At 39.2% G+C, this 16,197-nt stretch overlaps 1 protein-coding gene across 16 annotated transcripts in view; it reads left to right on the top strand.

Annotated features, from left to right (window-relative positions):
- The window catches only part of ptprub (protein tyrosine phosphatase receptor type Ub), a 214,266-nt gene that overhangs the window by 141,749 nt on the left and 56,320 nt on the right, over positions 1-16,197 (top strand). For all 16 annotated transcript variants that reach the window (XM_084089916.1, XM_084089908.1, XM_084089909.1 and 13 more), the window contains exons 8-10: positions 6,409-6,726; positions 9,364-9,473; positions 12,606-12,807. In XM_084089916.1, coding sequence (XP_083946042.1) covers positions 6,409-6,726; positions 9,364-9,473; positions 12,606-12,807 — 630 coding nt within the window. The remainder of the gene's footprint in view (positions 1-6,408; positions 6,727-9,363; positions 9,474-12,605; positions 12,808-16,197) is intronic.

Genomic DNA, 16,197 nt, shown 5'->3' on the forward strand with positions numbered 1-16,197 from the left:
TAAATATTGTTCCTTTGCCTCACTCCATCTTGCTTGTTGATGAATCCTGAAAAAATGTATCACAGACTTTCCTCAAAGATATTAAGCTAATTATTAAGCAGCAAAAATCTTAATTATTCCAAACTTTTGATTGACACTACCAGTATATTCTCCCGATTAAATTTTCTCATAATTTTCCATTAAAAACCCATATTGATCAACCACTAATGGAACAGCATGTGAATTTGAAAAGTGTTTAATGCCAGTTCGTAAAATATATCCAACTCACTTTTTGAAAAAGTGGATGATTCATTTAAATTTAAATGTTCTGAATCGAAACTGCGGGCATCTCTCCTGTGGCGCCTTCTTGTGCCTGTCAAAACAAACAGCAAGGGGTGCGGTAATGCGTGGTTCTACCTGCAAATGAGAGTCTCTGCCACGTCCAGCTGTTTCAGAACTGGAAAGGGTCTGATTAGGAAGATTGATCCTGTTTTTATCCGAAAGGAAAAGAGAGTGAAAATGCAGGTTGAGGATTCGCCCCTGGACCTGGTCAGCGTGGTAATGGTCACCATTTTACGTCACATCGTCTTCTAAACACGCACACATGTTATCACACAAATCATCGCCTTCCTTTTTAAATGACACATCACAATCCTTCCCACCTTGTTCTGGAAACCAGACACCTACCATTCATCAGCCAGCAAGACAAAGAGAGGCAGCCAGGTGAAACACGGAGAGCAGAAGAGCATGACAACACAGGAGACTTCAGAATGGCATAGCAGGGAGAAAAAGACATCAGCAGATAAGACAGAGTCGGAGCGAGAAAGATTCGTCTGTGAATCACTTGGAGACGTGTTTTAGTCTTAAACAGCTTTTGTCTCTAAAAGGAAGGCGGAGAAAAATGAGGAGCAGACATTCTCGCTAAATATTTCCAACTGTTTCCATTTTCTCTTCCACATTAAGTCTAGATTGAAATTCTTCTTTAAATGGAGTATTTGCATCATATTCCCTGTGGTGCCTCGCTGCACATGAATATTGGGGCTGTTTAAGCTGCTGTCATATTTGCTGAACTGTTGAAGATGTAATTTTGACTCAATAGAAGCACATCAGTGGGATTGGAAGTAAAATGAGGTTTTCCATACTCCGTTCGTGCTCAAATCTCCTGTGTATTCTGCCGTCAACTGAATAGAAGTCGAAGATATAATTGAGTGCTTGGAGAAGTGCGCTAGTGGGAACGCCATGTTGTGTCAGAGGCTATGAAGTTTGATTTGTTTGACAGCGCTTGCTCACATACACTCTGATGACTTGTTAATCATGGTTAAAAGAGGGTTAGCATCTACAGTCATGTGACTCGATATTCTGATTAGTCTCCAGGGAGCTCAGTCTCAAAAGAATATTAGCTGCTGCTACAAGACAAGATCTTTGTTTTGTAACATCATCTTCAATAGTTTATATTTGAAACCGATCCATTCACTGAATTTGATGAAGGATTTATAGTTCTTTACCTAACGCATTAGCTTCGCCTGTCAAGTGTACTATGAAATTTTATTCCTCAGAGGTGTGCTCATGAGACTTGATGGAGCTCTCGGGTATGTTTTACTTGAAGGGATTGTTCATCCATAAATTTAAATTCTTCAGCTGAAACATGGCAGTTGAAATATTATTAAAAATTTCTTTTGCTTTGCAGAATAAATTTATACAGATTTGGAATGACATGAGGAGTGTAAATGATGACAGAATTGAAGAGTCTCTTTAAGTATAAAATGTTAGGTGTCTCTTTTAAAAGTTTAAAGGCAGCATGAAATGAAAATTCGCTATTATCTATTCTCTAAATGCATGTTATATGTGTTATTGTGAACAATTCATCCATGCATGAGTTTTGACCTCATAATGTCAAAATGTCATAACTGGACTTTTCAGGGAAAAGATCTCTGGTGACATATGCAGGACTTTTCTAATCATTTAGTCCACTTAAACCCTGTCCATGCAATCTCACATTTGTCTGACTCTTCTTTTGAGTTCAACGTCCACATTACAAAATTTAATCAAAAACTGATGCATAGAACTAAGCCCCACTCTTCATTTGTTTCTTTTTAGATAATGCGTTACACTTGTTTGTACCTCACAATACGGAAGAAAGTATCTGTCTCTACCTTCATTTCATTGTGACTTTATAGTTATAAAATAGTTATGATAGCATTGTGTATAGATAATTTCATAAAGAAATAGTTGAGGTCATTTTGAAATGTCTGACTTGTGATTGTAGATGTTTTAATCCATCTGACCACAATCTCTTCTTAAACTACAGACATGAGATTGTTTTCTTGTAGTGTCCACTTGCTCTCCATTTAAGCTAACTGGGAGAAATGGTTAAAATATTGACTTTGCTGAGAAAAAAACCCCCAGCTAAGCCATTCTAAAATAGTTAGCAGGTCATAACTAATTGTAAATGCCTGGTTTAAGGAGGTCTCACATATTGGTTCTTAGCTAGTCTCCCATCCTGAGTCCGGACCCACTGAAACCCCTTTTAAACCAGCCAACAGGCCAGCAAGTCCAGCTAAAACCAGAAAACTAGCTTAGGCTGGTTTAAAGTCAGCGTGAAACGGAATTTGTGATCGTCCTTTCTTCCCTATTATGATGAATATCTGAGTGAAACAGCCGAGACTTGGGCGAGACTTGATTTTGTCCATCAGGAATTGATTGGATCGTTGGATCATTGTGGTTTTCTACTGCGGCGATATCATGTGAGTGACAGGTTGTCCCGCCCTCACACCGAGAAACACATAATCAGAGAAAAGATGTCATTGCAAAAGGAAGGGAAAGTTATTTTGAATAATGATTGAGCCATACAAGGGCACATGAATTAAAACAATATATATATATAGAATATTCAATATAAAAACAAGAATTGTACATTTTGATTTCATGGTGACTTAAAGATGTTTTTATTCAATAGGGGAAGAATACATCATTTGTTGTTTTTCTTACCTATGGGTTGTGGCACTTCTCTTTATCTTTAGGCTGGGCTACTATTATACATCACAAACTCCCACTGGTCACATTTTCTGGTGTGGGGGAGATAGAGTCTAGTGTCAGCTCATCTGTCTTCATCCAGCAGGTGAATCCACCTACTCTGTTACAAAGGTGACTTTAATCATCTCCGGCTTCATATGATCTGCTCAAAATGGCCTCCATCCAGGGATGCCATTAACGCCTGTACACAAACCTGATGCTGTCAATCTTCCCTGTTGATATATTCCTAGCTCGCATCCAACTAGATCTTATTAGTGTATTTGTTTGTATGTTTAGGCTCACCTTGTATGGCTCCTCACTCTTAGCAGATCATTTTTATTAATTTTTTCAACTGCAAGAACTTTAGATACTTTCACAACCCTGGGTGACTTCTCCTCCAAAAAAAAAAAAAAAAAAAACTGGAGGAAAGTGATATGAATGATGGGATGACTGGGTTGGTTCTGGCTGCAGCTGAAGATTGCATCCTGGTGCGCGGCTCTTGGAAGTGACCTACATAAAAATGATGAAAACAGGCGCAGTCCTGTGGGCATAGCCAGGGAACTGCTGGACATTTCACAGAACACGGCCAGGTGTGCTTTATGAGGCGTTGTTGTGATTAGGAGCAAGACTTGATGTGAAGGAATGTTCCTTGGAGGAGAGGTAGATTAGAAAGAGGAAAAAGATGGAAGAATGGGACAAACATTGCACTTCTGCCACAGTCTGGTTCACAGATGGACCTCCACCTGCCACTGGGTCTCTTTAGGTGTTCCTCGGAGTGAGTTATACTCTGGACTGTAATGACTTAAAGGTACATTGCTCCCAAAAATGCAGATTTTGTCATCATTTACTCTCCCTTGTGTGGTTCCAAACCTGTATGACTTTCTGGTAACACTTTATTTGAAGATGATATAGTTACACATTACTACATGTATTTACTTTAGTAATAAAAGTAAATTATGCATAATTACAAGTAACTAACCCTAACCTTAACTGTAACTATAGTAATTACATGTAGTTAATTAATATTACTTTTTTAAGTACGTACAATGTAACTGTGTCACCTTAAAATAAAGTGTAACCGACTTACTTTCTTCTGCAGAGCACAAAAGAAGATATTTTGAAATATTGTGGCCGTGCAATTAAGGTTAATGGGTGTTTTGGACCCCATAGACTTTTATTTTATTCAGGAACAGTTGAAACATTATTCAAAACATCATCTTTTTTTGTTCTGCATAAGAAAGTTAGTCAAAAATGCTAATTTTCTCATCATTTACTCACCCATTCCAAACCTGTATGAATGTCTTGCATCAAAAAAGGTGATGCTTTGAACAGTACTCTTTTTCCATGCAATGAAAGTAGATAGTGGTCAATGGCTGTCAACCCTCAAAAGGCCCAAAATGGCACAAAAAACATTATGTGCTGTATACGTTTTCTGAATATGGAAGTCTGAGTTTTGTGTGAGGAACAGGCTAAAATTTAGGACACAGAGTTTGAAATCTGTGATTACTGAATATGCAAGTATTTACTGAAGATTTTCAGTAAATAATTATTTACATTTCAGTCTGTATGTTCATATTCAGTCTGCAATATTTTATTATTTTACTTCAGTCTTTTATGCCATTTTTATGGTATTTTGTAGTTCCTTCTGCGGTTAGACAACCACTGCTCACTATATGCACTGCCGTTCAAACGTTTGGGATAACTGTTAAATAAAGAAAGAAATACAGAAAAGACATTTATAATGTTTCAATAGATTTCTATTTTCAAATAAATGCTGTTCTTTTGAACTTTCTATTCATAAAAGCATCCTGAACAAAAATGTATCATGTTCGAAAATGTATCAAAAAAATCTACCTCATGTATCAATATTATCTAGTGTAATGGGACAGAAACCGGTCTTGTTTGGACTTCCAGCTGCCCGTGAGGAATTGACATGCTGCCCCAGGCCTCTGGCTGCTCTCTCTGGGTTCGGTCCCATCTCTGATGGGTGCCAAGGAGTGGGTGCTCGAAGCGCTGCTCTTGGCATCCAGACAAAGCCTTCGAACTAGGTTAAGGGAAGTAGGGTGGCACAAAAGGCCTTTTGGGCTCCTCAAAGAGCACAGTGTAGACTCTTGGATTGTTTTTTAAAGATGGCACAAGCCAACAGCATCCCATTTGTTTGCTTTTAACTAACAATCAATAGTTCCATTAAGACGACCAACACTATTCTGGTCGTATTTCCTGTGGAGGCAAATGGGACCTCTACATTCAATGTGTATTTTCGGAAAGGAATATCTTTAATTTGTGTCATTTTCAGGTCGACTAAGTGCTCCTCTTGATAAGAAACCCAATCGCACTGGAAGTTAATCTGTATGTAAATATATGAGTGAAACGAAATGTAAATCTAAATATAGATCTTAAGGAAAAGGTGTGGCAAAAGCTCTCTGATGTGTGAGATATTTCAGGATTAAAAGAGCTTAATGTCACGAGTGCGATTCTGCAGGAGAAATGCTGAATTAGTATTTTGTGTTCCATACGTGTTCTCCTCTGAGGACTTCAAAAGGAAATACATTTCCTCTAATTCAGCCCCGCTGTCCTTACGGTCTCGGTGCATTAGCTTCCTCACTTTACTCTTAGTAGTAAGCCTAAATCTTAAGAGTGTGTCTTCTAAGCATCGGTTCAAGAGGAACAATAAAGACCTTGAGCCATGACTTTACACAGGAAGTACTCACTTCACATCTCCTTTGTTGTACCTTCCCACTTGGGCCCATTAGTCACCAGGTCCCATTAAAAGAACAAAGAAATACAATACATTATGTGGAGATCTATTTGACAAAAATGCATTGATTGTCTTAATAATGGACCGTGACAAATGCGCTCATTGATAGTGGGGCTGGATGTCCTTGGTTCACCCTCCCTGCTGTCTGCGCCTCTCTGTGAGAAACACTAAGGTTCCTGTGTGCCCTACAGACAGTGGCTTCCTCTGTCTCTTTATATTATATACGCCAAAGGTGGTCGCTGATCTTTCTGCCCTCGGTAAATAAGAAAGTACGAACACAGATGTGAGGTATGCCAAAAATAGTTGGCCTAATGCAACGACCTTGCACTAACGGTAACTGGCAGAACTGAATGTCCTTGAACGGGGCTCATGGCCCCTGGACGGTGTGCAGGCAGATACTCGATTTGCTTAGCGACACGGAGGCAAATGGCGGGAGAGAGAGTACTACCTGCAGCCTGTGGAATTAATTAATGTAATTTGGCATGAGTTGTGTCCTCATTAGCAGGTGGTCTGTCAACCTTTTTTGACCGTGGTTGTGCCTCCTACCTATGGAGGGTGGGGTAGGCGAGAAGTCTTATGACCTGGTGATGTCTCTGTGCAGATTCCCTGCTTTTTTGGCTTATGTTTACAAAATGTTCCACTTTTTTCCATTCCAATAGAGCCCATGCGGGCGCTGCGTGGTCTTAGAGCCTCGGAGATCCAGTCCCGGCAGCTGACCTTGCAGTGGGAGACGCCGGCCTTCAACCTGACCCGCTGCCACACGTACTCCGTCTCCTTGTGCTACCGTTACACGACTGCAGGGGGCGGCGGTGGGCACAACACCACAGTGAGAGAATGCCTGGCTGTGGAGCACAACACTTCGCGTTTCACCCTCAGAGATCTGCCTCCTTTTCACACCATCCAAATACGCCTGGCACTCGCCAACAGCGAGGGCAAGAAGGAAGGGAAGGAGGTTATGTTTCAAACTGAGGAGGACAGTGAGTAGTGGAGCTTTCAATGAATATTAATCTGTATATATCATTTGTTGTACTTCTGTTGCAGTGACAGCTGCTTTTTCAGGAGTGGGGAAGCGCAGATGTCTTATGAATGGCAAAATGTGTAATATTGTGTTACAAAATGTGTTATTACTACCACTTCAGACTGCCACTAATAAGTAAAATAATTGTACAAGCTCAGAACTGAATTTTTTTACAATGTTTACAAATGTTTGCAGTAGGCAAAGTTTGCCAAGTCTTGGCCATTTAAGTCTCACCTAGCCAATATATAGAGAACCAGGCTTCAAGCAAAATAGTGATTGAAAGCAATCAATGATCAGAAATTTTCCAATTAAAGTAAACTGTTATGGAATCTGTCACTTTTTATTGAAATACGGATGGATGGATGGATGGATGGATGGATGGATGGATGGATTTACTTGTGGAGTCTTCTGAATAAAAATGTTTCTCTTAGATTTGTTCAACATCACAATCATAAAGACATTCCCAAATAGATTTGAAATTAATTTTTAATCATTCTCTTCAGGAAGCTGAGCATGAGCAGGTCAGGGGAGATTTTTATGCCTGTTTCTCAATTCGTGTAAAAATTTTGGCTGAAGGACAAAAATAATTTTCTGGGGAAAAATTTGAAACACAAGCATTTCACCCAGACAGGAAGTATGATGAAGTGAGAGAAAAGGAAAGGGAGGAAAGAGAGTGCTCAATTATCAACACTCCTCTGAAGCCTCAATCAGCAATTCTTTTCTTTCAAGGCCTGTCACAAGAAAAAGTGATTGAGTCAGCAATTTTGACTCAATCTGAGTGAGCGTGTTATTTTCGCCACTGGCTATCTCTGCCTCACCAACTATCACCCCGCACACACACACACACACACTCTGTGCACATACCCAAGGGCTAACAAGGATGGCTCAGTGACAGAGCACAAATGTGCTGTAAAAACATCTGCTGAGCTCAGAACGTCATCTGTCTCTCTAGCACCATTTCCACTTCCTCCTCATTCTCTCTTCCAGCGTTTATGTTTGTTAATGAACCCGTGTTAATATTAATCAGCCAAAAAAAGCCATGTCATCAACTGCAAGTGTTGCCCTTTCTATCTGTCACACAGGCTTTGTATCTCCTGCTGAGAAGTCCAGCTCAGACCAGCATGAATTTCCATGCTGCTCCCGGCTGGTTAAAGCTTGTTTTATGGTGTGGTTGACTGAACAGCGTAACTCCTGCTGTTCATTTGTAAACCTAAACAATGAAGCTAATTAACCAGCATGGCCTTGCTGGTGATTCTGGTTAAGCTAGTTAAAGGGACGGTACACTCAAAAAAATTAAAATTGTGTCTTCATTTACTCAACCTCATGTCTTTCCAAACTACTACTCTACACATTGAAAGCTTGTTGGGCTGTCAAGTTCTAAAAGGACAACAACAACAAAAAAAGAATCATGAATGTGATTCATGTTCTTTCAAGCATTCTGAATCCTGAATGATGGTTTTGTGTGACGAAAAGAACAAAATGTGTATTATTATGCACTGAAAAGCTATACTGTACAATAGTAATCAAATTGTACTCAAGTATGCTGTGTGAAAATGTCAAAGGAGATTGGTTCTCATTTGTCTTGTAACCAATCAAAATACATCAAATTTGAATATGCAGAAGAGCTCATTTCAGAGCTACAGTAGAAGGCAAAAGTTTCTGAGTAAAGACTGAGATCACACAAAGATAATATATGGCTCCAGAAGACCTAGAATATAGGGCGTGAGTCATCATGACTATCATTACTATGATATTATTATGGTTATTTATTTGCTATTATAGTATGTATTCATATTTTAATTAGCTTTTATTTTAATATATTCAATTTTAATGTTAGTAATTTTGTTTATATATATATATACACACACACACACACACACACACGGTTTTTTATATATTTATTTATTTATTTATTTTTATTTAGCTTTATTTTTATTTCACTTTATTTTAAGTACTTCAACTTTAACTTATTTTATTTAATTTAGCTGCCAAGGCAACATTTATCATTTAAATTGTCAAGTTTTTCATCTAATAATAGTTTTATTTTATTTCTGCTTTATTTCAACTAACAAAAAACTTCAATTTAATAGCTTTAGTTTTAGTTAACAATAACAACATTGTATGAAAAAGATTTGTGTCAAAAGAAAGTCATACAGGTTTGAAAAGATAGGAGGGTGAGTAAATGATTACAGAATTTTACATTTTTGAGCAAACTGTTACTTTAAGGAACAGTTAAGCCTGATGGGGACCCAAACAATTCAGCATTCAAAACACAACATATACTATTCTTTATAGTAGGATTCCCAGAGCCTTAAGCCCCCAGATATATACTTCATGGATCATCTCTTTGGTTCCATATCACTTATATTAGTTATAATGGATGAGTCTATGTAATATGTTAATAACATAAGAGGCCTGCTTTTATAATGACAACGGCTGTAATGAGGATATTAGAGTTGACCTTTGGGGGACTTTAAGCGATTAACCTTCTCCCTTTGAGTAAATGCTAGAGAAATTACTAGTCCAACAATGTACTGTAGGATCCAGAAGGTCTGTATCTTCATTCATAACCATCGGCTTCTTCGGTTTCCCATAGTTCCCGGTGGCATTGCTCCCGAGTCTCTTACCTTCACGCCGCTGGAGGATATGATCTTCCTGAAGTGGGAGGAGCCGGTGGAACCCAACGGCCTCATCACGCAGTATGAGGTATGTGCCTTCTGCTCTTTACCGAACTCATATCCATTTATCTCACGCTGTCTGAATCCTTGGAGATTCGCTCTGATGTGTCAGCATTTTTACCAGGTGAAATATCGATGAACCACAATCCTTGAAAGACAAAACTTCCCACTGTGTGTTAAAATTGGACTGCCAGTTTAAATTATTTATGAATGTGCCCGCTAACACATGATCCTCTGCATGCGATTGCACACAGACCTGACTGACAGTGCGCTGTATTAGTGAGACCTTGGAATGTGAGTATTTTCCACCCCTGTAAAATTCAGAGTTTCAGTCTAGTTGGCAGGAATGCTGAGTTGTTGGTGGTGTTCTTTCTCAACTTAGTCAGTGACAGACAGAAGTATGTATGAAGTCATGATTTGGACCTGGAACTCTGCATGCTGCCAGAGACACAAGAGCCACCAAGGCCAACCCTGCCTCTAATTGGTCCCTACTGCACCAGCCATCTGTTAGTAAATGACAGAAAGATGCCTCTATCTAAAGTTATATATGTGGTCTCCTACACTTTTTGCCATTTTAGAAGCTTGCTTGTTTAAATGTGTTGCCATGACGTCACCATCGAACAGCGTCATGAACCTCATAGTGCCTGGGGTTAATTGCTTTGCTTGAGGACACATTGATAATTGCTCATGGCTCAGTTCTCGAGGGGATTGAATCAGCAACCCTCCAGTCCCGAGCCTTAACCAACACACCACAATGTTTTATGAATGTGGCTGCTGTGCTGTAGGAGCTTCTGGAACAGTTTTGGAATGATATCAAGAAGTCATTACTGAGGTAGTGTCACGTACAACCCATAGAAGATTGTAGAATAATTTAACTATAGAAGATTTTTTATTCAAATGAAGTGTGCTTTGTATATAATAATGATCAACAAATTATTAAAATTAAACGCACTCAAAAATGAAATAAAAAAGAAAGGCATTTTGCATGATAGTTTGCATGACTTTAAGTTGAGTTTATTTTTTTATATTTATTATTTATAATATTTTACGTTAAATTAAATAAAAAATTTGAATTTGAATGAATCTAACTGAAAATCTGTCTGCTTGTCCATCCATCCATCCTTCTCTCCATATCACTGTTTGCATGACTTTTTTAGTTTTATTATTATTATTAATATTATTTTAAATATCTTGAATGAATTTAAACTAAGAACTTTCCTACTAACTTACAACTTATATGATTTACAAATTGTTCTATTGCACTACTGCATGAATAAAACAAAAAAAAGTGACATTTAATTAAATATCTGGTTATTTTGATTATTTCCATCTGGGATCGAAGAATAATTTTTTGACAGTGTAGTTTTGAAAAATTATTATCATTGTATAATTGTACTCTTAAGATGAATTCTTCAGAACTGCAGCAAATTGAAAGCTTATGCCTTTGTCCCAAAAAGAAGGATAGCTAACAGCCTAATAAAAGCCCTTAAACTGTTTCTCCATTCTTCCGTTCACTGCACACAGATTCGGCCTGCTCACTGAAAAGGTGGTGGGCCTCCCACAGCCAGCATCTGTTTCTCTGTTCCTCTGTTCCAGAACATTCTCACACTCTTTCTCTTTCTGGTCACACTGCCTGCCTCAGTGTCACCTTTCTCCTCACCCATGATTCAGGCTCTCAGTCAGTCACTAAAAAGTTGTGAGAATGCCACTTCTGTCACGCTCTAAAACACACATCTCACCTCAAGAGGAAAAGTTGCTTTTGTTTGTGGAACCGTCAATCGGCTCGGCTATGGGCCGAATCGAGATCATCACGTCTTTTGAATGCCACCTCCGTCCATCAGGCGCCTCCTTTCTTACCATTTGCACTTGCTGAGTTATCTCTCATTGATAAGTTGCTTTTCTTTTTTCCCCAGGCCATAGCTACCAAAGTCGCCCCAAGGATGTTTTCTAAAGGGGATTTAAAGGCTTGGCCTATAAAGTGGAGGCAAGGACAGATTTTCAGGCTCAAGGAGCCTGATCTTCTCAGGCATACAGAGAGATGAAGAGGGAAAGAATAAGAGAGAGGCAGAGCCTGGAGAATTCACTCTCGTTTCTCTCAGATTAGCACATTGTCCACTTTTCTCTGAGCACTGCTGACGAAAGGCTCGCAGGGCGCTGCGTTCTCCCTCAAACCTTCCCCCACTGCTCTCATCCATGCCTCTTATCTTAAAAGAGGCCTGGTACAGGTGCAGCAAATGTTTCTTAAGTCCCAGAAGCCCACTGCACTGTGAAAAAGCAGGCATTAGGCAGCTAACACACTAATGCTTGATATCAGAAAGTTTGTGAGACCCTTGCACTCCATGGTGAGCATTGATTATAGTGTAGCATGTACTGTACTGATAGTACAGTATAGTACTGATTATAGTGCAACAAATGTTCTTTGTTTTTACTGATAAAATTGGTGTGAATTTGAATTAAATTGGAAGTTAAATTAAAAGTTATATTAAAGTCCATCCATCCATCCAATAGTTCCAATTAACCTTTAAACGTAGTTGAATTTCATTGAATTTCCATTCGATTTTGTTTGCAACTATCCATCCTGTTTGATACTCGATTCAATTAAAACTCTGCAAATTCATACCAGATCACATGTTGTTCAATGTAACGAGGCCAAAAGTCCAAGAAAAGTTCCCAGAATAGGTTTACTAAAGAAATGAATCGTTTGCATAGTGACCGAGCACACTGAATAATTTCTCCTATTTCGTGTATATATATGTATGTACTGTGTGTGTGTGTGTGTGTGTATATGTATATGTATATGTATATATATGTGTATGTATATCTTTTTTTTTCACCATTTTGACTCGAACAGAGTATTTGAGTGCTGTGATAATATGGTACCATCACGATTACTTTTTGCCGTGAAGATGATAGTCTTACATGCCCACTAGCTTCCCGCTGATATTTATGAGTAGGCTACCACGTATCGTTTATAAAATAAATGTTTGATTTCATATATGAATCATTTTCAACCCACTCTGAATATGGATGTCAGGGTTAGCAAACTTTTATAAAACATTGTTTGATCTGAACTACCACACACTGAGTCACTGTTTGTTCAGTTCCAAAACAACAATGATTTAATGAAAATATGAAAAGGTTTTAATATGTGCAATTACAGATCAGCTACCAGAGCATTGAATCATCAGACCCCGGGATTAACGTTCCAGGCCCGAGGCGCACCGTATCCAAGCTGAGGAACGAGACGTACCATATGTTCTCCAACCTGCATCCTGGCACCACCTACCTGATCTCTGTTCGGGCACGCACCGCCAAAGGCTTCGGCCAAACAGCTCTCACTGAGATCACCACCAACATCTCTGGTGAGGACTGCATATGGTTGTTTTTGGGGGCTTACGTGCAAGAATGTGTGTAAAACAGGGCACATCCACTTCATATCCGACCCGTCAGTTGGCCCATAGTGAATGTGGTCTGACCATATTTCTACTAATTTCTAGGGCTGTCCCCGACTAAAGATTTTTCAAGTCGACTAGTAGTCGTTCATATAAGCCAATAGTCGACTAATCGCACATTTATGAAGTTAATGGGGAGGAGGGGGAATGGTTTGAGTTTCAGGGCTGAGAAAGAATAATGTATGTAACATTGCTAACATTGGTTCTTCATTGCAGAGAAATTCCAAACCATAATATTGAGCCTTTAAAATTAATTAAGCACTCAAGCGCACGCATAAAGCTTGCCGCAGTATACCAGCAAAAGTAATGATTATGAATGTGTTGGGGAAAAAACATTGTCTGAACATTTTAATAATTTATTAATAAATAGTGATTTCTGAGTCTATGTCAGCTGCAGAGATGTAGTTTAGGATGCTGACTCGGCATCTCCACAATATAGTGGATGTGCCTTTAGAGAGAAATGTTTCATACAGATTACATAATCAGATAATATTTGTTTTCGATTTGAAAGGGTTCATTTAAAAGTAGACATTACAGTATGTCTAGACATACTGCATTTCTCATGTCTGTGAAGCAAATAGGACTATATGCTGGATTTCGGTTCTTTTTTTTTTTTTACATACTCCAGACTGCGATGGCAGAAAGCACACCCTGTTTGTTTTCTTTATTTTACCAAAGCACAAAGTTTTGGTGTTATTGTGAGTGTACACATATTGTGAGTGAAACTTTACAGTTTCAAGCATTGTGTTACTCTTATCTGCATGACAAAAATGTTTGTATTTTAAGTTCTTTCCACTGTTCCACACAGGAAAAAATGATTGTGCCACCGGGAATACTATCTGCCAATAATAGTGCATATTTATCTAGGTGAACATTAGAGTGAGCAGCCATGTGAAGTGGCAAACATTAGACTGCTACTTGCATGTTTCAAATCGAGGAATGTTTGGCGAATATTTGGATTTCCTGCCCCGACATACGGTAATTACCACATGGACCAGCCATGTTACGATCGCCACTTCCTGTGGAGTTTTTCCCTCTGCGACTAAAGGCGGGCGTACACGGTGCGATTTTTGCTGTTTTTACGAGCTCGCAGATGATTTTTTTCACTCGGGAGAAATCGAGTGGAATCGGTGATGCTCGCATGGTCGCGGCTCGCAGCGTGTGAGAGGAATTACGAGCCGAGCCGAGCACGTTATGAGCACCTCCCCGACCTCCCGATAATTTTTAAACATGTTTAAAAAAATCGGGGAGTCGGCCCGATTTTCACAAGCTGTCCCCTATTGCTAAATCATACACAACCACGTCGATGGGGCTATACCTCAGTGGCAGCAACCATACAGCGTGCGCATACACTGTCTCTCTCTCTCTCACACACACACACACACACACACACACACACACACACACACACACACACACCTACCTCTCTCTCTCTCTCTCTCTCTCTCTCTCTCTCTCTCTCAAGTTTTTATGTTGAAAGGCTACTGTTCTCTGCTTTACAACAAATCATTTGCACACACATTTGTCATTTTTTCTATCTGAAGCTGCAACATTGACGGTCTCTGTGTTTAGCGCGAAAGCTCACGTGATTGCTGCCGGCTCGGGATAAAATTCGTGCAGGACAATCGTGCCGTGTACCAGCTGCTTTGACGCGATTATCAGTTAAAATGACTCGCAACGTGTGCAATATCTCACGACCTCCCGAGTGTCCGAACCTGGTCCGAACTCGCACCGTGTACGCCCGCCTTAACCGACTAATTAAAATGTGTTCCACTATTAGGGGGCAGTGCTTATAATTTCCAAACACACTTCAGGCACACTTATTTTATTGAGTCTTATCCAATTAAATGTACTGTTTTTCATGTTAACGTCACTTAAAATGTAAGTGCTACTGCTGAAATCGAATAATTACTCTGAAAATTGTTTCATCCCCTTCAAGTGGTCATCTTTATAATCTGGTCTCTGAAAGAAAGTATTTTAACATCTGTAAAGTGATTTTAGTTGGCATTCATGAAGTGATTTCACTCGCCTAGGCTATGGTACATGAAAGAAAAAGCTTTATATGTTAAATGCATCACAGTTATGCACATTAGTAAGAAAGTGTGGTTAATTTAATTGCTTTCATTCTCCTCTGATGGACGGTCACTGACCTTTGCATCTGTTCATCTGTTCTAAATAACTTCAGATTCAAAACAGGTGCTGCAATTTCATGTTTGAATGAAAAATCAGAATGTTTATAAGGAGTTTTTATTTGAAATTGTAAAAATGCACACTTACATTTCACATCACTGCAGAAGTGTTCTGCTCCTGTAATGCTAAACTAAAGCACCTTGCTTTAGTTTAGCATTACAGAAGCAGAACACTTCTGCAGTGATGTGAAATTTAAGTGTGCGTGCATGCGAGTGTTTCCAGATGAGATCAACAAACTGTTGATTGAAATGCCTCAGATGTTTCAGGAGATGTCTGAGGTACAGAAATATGTGGCAGCGGTTGAATAGACTGGAACAAAGTGAAACAAAAGCAGGTTTCGCAAAAAAAGGAAAAATGCGAAGCTCCAGAGTTTCCGGTTCATCATCCTGCGCTTCAGGTGCACTATTGATCTCTGAAGCGTGTTTGTGCGTGTATGCCCATATCGCCGCTTAAGAGCCATTATGTATTCCCGAGTGGAACTGAGGAAGTGATAGTGAAACTGAATAACAGCAGATGCTCAGAACCCAACAGGCCCATCAAGAACATTACACGTTTCCCCTTGCTTCAAAGAGAACTGACATCACTGTCATCCTCACCATTTGAAAACTAGCCGGCTTACAAAACGGCACCATATGTTGCTGTCAACCAGATTCAGCTGATGCTAAATCAGGATTTCTCAAACCTGGACTGATGCAAAGCGACGTATGTTAAGCCCAGCGTTTTATATGATGGTAACGATGGAGATGGCGGCAGTGCTGAGGCATGATTTGTTGAAGGAGAAACACAATTTCAAATAAGAGGATTTAGTGTGGTGATAGACCTTAATCTGCCAATATTTGGTTGTTTTGAGATTATTGGCATTGGCCCGATAACTCTGTCTACTTGGCCGATTAACAGTCGGGTTGTTTCACTATGCATCAGGTTCAAAATCTGCCAATGGATAATTACATTTTTGCTGTTGTAGTGAATTTTTATTTTTTTTGTTTTTTTTGTTTTAGCAATTGTGTGTGCATTGTTTTGTTCATCAATTGTATTTACTTATTTATTTATTATTAAGATGATGATGGTGTCCAAAAGTCTGACACTACTTTGAATTCAGCATAACATTTT

This window comes from Abramis brama (assembly GCF_963993115.1).
Source record: "Abramis brama genome assembly, chromosome: 17".
NCBI lineage: Eukaryota > Metazoa > Chordata > Actinopteri > Cypriniformes > Leuciscidae > Abramis > Abramis brama.